The sequence below is a fragment of the Solanum tuberosum genome, unplaced genomic scaffold, assembly GCF_000226075.1.
Source record: "Solanum tuberosum cultivar DM 1-3 516 R44 unplaced genomic scaffold, SolTub_3.0 scf00106, whole genome shotgun sequence".
Lineage (NCBI taxonomy): Eukaryota > Viridiplantae > Streptophyta > Magnoliopsida > Solanales > Solanaceae > Solanum > Solanum tuberosum.
In genome coordinates this window covers 1,419,105-1,422,794 of record NW_006239032.1, presented here as the reverse complement: position 1 = coordinate 1,422,794, position 3,690 = coordinate 1,419,105, and the positions used below count along the sequence as shown (strand labels likewise).

The following is a 3,690-nucleotide window of genomic DNA, read 5'->3' as shown; positions in this document are numbered from 1 at the left end:
TTAGTTTCAAAAATTAAATAACGTTTATATACAACAATGACCAGAGACAAGACCCATATAGTTTTAAAAAATACACTCTCTCATACTTATTTTAATGTTATGTCAAACATATACTTACTCGATTTTATTGTTGTGTTGAGATAGAGTTGAATATTTTTTTAGTTGCTTATATCTGATCCGACCCATTTATATTTGACCCGCTCCGCCCACCCCGCTTATATGGATACTAATAGTGTGCTTACTTATCTTTTTGAACCCCCTCGATGGAAATCCTGCATCCGCCACTGTTTATAAGTCAGTTTATAGGAATTAAGCCATATTTTGCTGAGGCCACCTTGCACTCACCCCACTCCGCTCCATTGCCAATTCTAAGTGAGAAATTTAAAAGCTGGACTACAAAAGGAATAGAGAGTAGAAGAAAATAAACCCACAATGGCATCAAGTTGCTACGAGGAAAATGCATCCAAGGTACAATTATGGGAGCTATTAGCACGTAGCCAAAGCTTTTACTAAAAAAAATCAAAATATAACTTACAAATTTTAAGAGAATTGAACATATAATACATATACTGCTTCCTATAAAAGAAAACATTCACAAACACTCGAAATCTTTAATTAAGAGAGAGATATTCATGCATTCCACCACAATTCTCGACACATGGTCACAAGAGACATAATTCTAAAGACGCGGAAATGGAAGCTATATTAGAGAGAGTCAATGTAAAACATGAATTGGAACATTACCACATGTTATAACAATAAAAATATAAGATTTGCAGTATAAAAATATATTCATAAACTTAGGCAATAATTTGCCATTACATCACCATAATAATAACAATATGCAAGTAAAGCTGTGGGCTACAATTTCCCCCCTAAATTTGGTCCTTTTGTAGCCACTTCAGCCTCTATAATTTTTCACTTTAACTTTACCAACACCCAACTTACATAAAAAGAAAAAAGAGTAACAAACCAATTCCCCAGAAAGTTGATAGTAATTCAAAAGAAAAAGAAACTAATCCCCCGCGACACTTCAAAATTTTCCCAGATAAAAAAGAGAATAATTGAAGGTGGGAAATCGTATGAATTTTTCTTTTTTTCGATCAGGTCAGTGTAATTATTTAAAATTTGGTGAAATTAAACGCGGAAATTCTTTCCCTGGAAAGTTTGTCCAAATTGCCAGTTAGCTGGTGCAATGTTGTATGAAGCAGAGCTGCGTCGATCACTACCAGTGACTCTAAAAGAAAGTGCTTGTCCGATTAGTTTTGCATTTGTTTGCCAATTTTGACCCCAATTACGAGTCATCGAAATCCATGGCGTGTTTGTGCCTTTAACATAAACCTTTTGAATGTCCCCTGCACCTGCAACGTTGGTTACTAACACCAAGTTAAAGTATTGGAAACCGTTGACTGTGAATCTGATTCCTCCTTGTTTCCTGCATGGAACCCTGTAAAAAGAGGGAAAAACAAAACAGATTTTATTTTTGACGTTTACGACTTAGCATTAAGGACAAATGCACCAAAAATAGAAAAAACGCGTTATTGTTCAATTGATCCAGTTTATCTGCAAAATATAGGTGAAGAGTATTGGGGACCATTTGTAGATTTTAATGAAGCTATACCATTACTAGGAGTTGTAGGTTTTTGGTATAGCAAGACTATGTCCATTTGATAAAATTGGGGAGAAAATAGGACCACAAAAAGAAAAAATAAAAGAAATAAGTATTTCTAAAAATGAATTGACGGTGTAATTTTTATTGTTCACTATCAGTGCAGTGAAGTTAATCTCAAAATGAAAACTCAACAGATCAATAACGATTTTGCTAAAAATCCGGCAAATTGGATATTTCAGTCATAAGAAAACTTGTTAAATCATGACGAGAACATGTGAAGTAGTTACTTGTTAAATCATGACGAGAACATGTGAATTAGTTACTCTTGTTCCAATTTCTGTGAAGCACTAAAACAGTTGAAACTTGTGATCCAAAAAAAGAGGTTATAAATATGTACGCATCACAAATATACAAAGTAATAGTAATATTGTATTATATGGAAGCTCAAATCAGGAAACTGGAAAGTTTAGTTTAAGTAAATCCAAAGCATAATTACTTGTTAAACCTTGTGTAACACGTTACAAACTATAACAAAAAAAGAAGATGTCAAAGATTTTTTTGGTGTTAAATGAGTATAAAAGTTTGTTTACAAGATTATAATTCACCACAATTCAAACTAGTTATATTTAATTCTGCAAATAAAATACACAAAAGAATGGACAATTCAAGAAATTAGCTCAGTTGGTTGACTATCTTGAATAGCGAAAAGAGAATTTATAGATAATTAGGCACTGTGTGAGTAACTAACCTTCGGTAGTTAACAGCAACAATTCCAGCACGGTACACAGCAATTTTGAGGAACATGGGCATGGCGAGGTCGAAATGTGGGCGAGGTGGGTTACACCAACCTCCATTATCGTTAGGCAAGGCGTAATTTGGTGGGCAGAAATTTGTTCCTGTTACCAAGATGGAAGGGTTTCCAGGGTTGCAATATTCCTTCTTACTGTCAGTACACTTTATCTCGAAGCAAGAGCCGCAGCTCAGCCCACTGTTGAAAAGTGCCGTACTCAATGCCGCGTTGTTTACTCCGTACCCTTGGCTGTACAGATTCCCATAGCCACATGCACCACCTACACACATCAGCCATTGTAAATCCATCAGTAACTAACCTTCTAAATAAAGCGAAAATGGTGTGGGATTCATGTGAAGAGTAGAAAACAGAGTAATGGAAAGAAAAACACCACAGTGAACCAAATTCAAAGTTTAGCTAACGTTTCACAGTAGATTTTGAATCAGATTTTTAAAATGTTTCTTCAAATATCTGTTTGGCCATGAAACTTATCTTCAAAATATTTTCAAATTCCGAAGAAATTTCACTTTCCAAGTAAAATGTATGTCAAAATACAACTTCGAAAACTCAAATTTCAAAATCTATGGCTTAGGCTTCACAAGTACCAAAATATAAGTTGAAAATCGATGAATTTTCCTTAAAATGGGGAGAACGGAGACAGGTACAGTACCCATGGTTCCAGAAGCATCAGCGCCTCCATAAAAGGTGGCGTGGGCACTTGTCCAGGATCCGCCGGTGTAAACTCCGACGATTTTTGCGTTAACAACCGTTAGAAAACAGAGAAGACTAGCAATGCAGAGTGCCCAATTCACAGCCATTTTTCTCACAGTGAAGTGTTTGTTCAGTGTGAAGAGAAAACAGAGAGAGAAAGGGAAAATGGGATTTGAGCAGAGAGCGAATTGAGAGGGAAAGGAAAGTGAGGTGCGTATTTATTGAGGAGTTACAATGGCAGACTCCGTAATTAAATACTACTCTGTTTTCATTAATTTAAAATTTTACGCTCACTTTTAATATGTGTGAGAGGTATATTGATCCTATATATTTATCATGGTTTAAGCATGTATTTCCTCCGTTTTAAAATATTTGTCACATTATTTGCTTATTGAGTCTGAGTTATAAATTTTGACTAACATATACTTTTTCGTTATATTGATATAAGAATAATCTCAAGATATATCACATTTTTAATACTCACAATTTTTTTTAATCTAATTCATTTCCGTTCTGAAGAATATTCATTAAATTAAAAATAAAAATAAGAAACATGATAAGTATTTTGAAACTGAAG

The 3,690-nt window shown here is 34.4% G+C and overlaps 1 protein-coding gene across 1 annotated transcript; it reads right to left on the bottom strand.

Moving 5' to 3' along the window:
• Nucleotides 1–772: 772 nt before the first annotated feature.
• On the bottom strand, nt 773–3,318 carry LOC102600255 (expansin-A3-like). Its single transcript, XM_006349443.2, has 3 exons — nt 3,073–3,318; nt 2,361–2,682; nt 773–1,447 (listed from the first exon to the last, which is right to left on the bottom strand). Exons 1-3 carry the CDS (start codon nt 3,218–3,220, stop codon nt 1,138–1,140), a joined length of 780 nt encoding a protein of 259 aa, XP_006349505.1. The 5' UTR covers nt 3,221–3,318; the 3' UTR covers nt 773–1,137.
• Between the last annotated feature and the right edge of the window lie 372 nt (nt 3,319–3,690).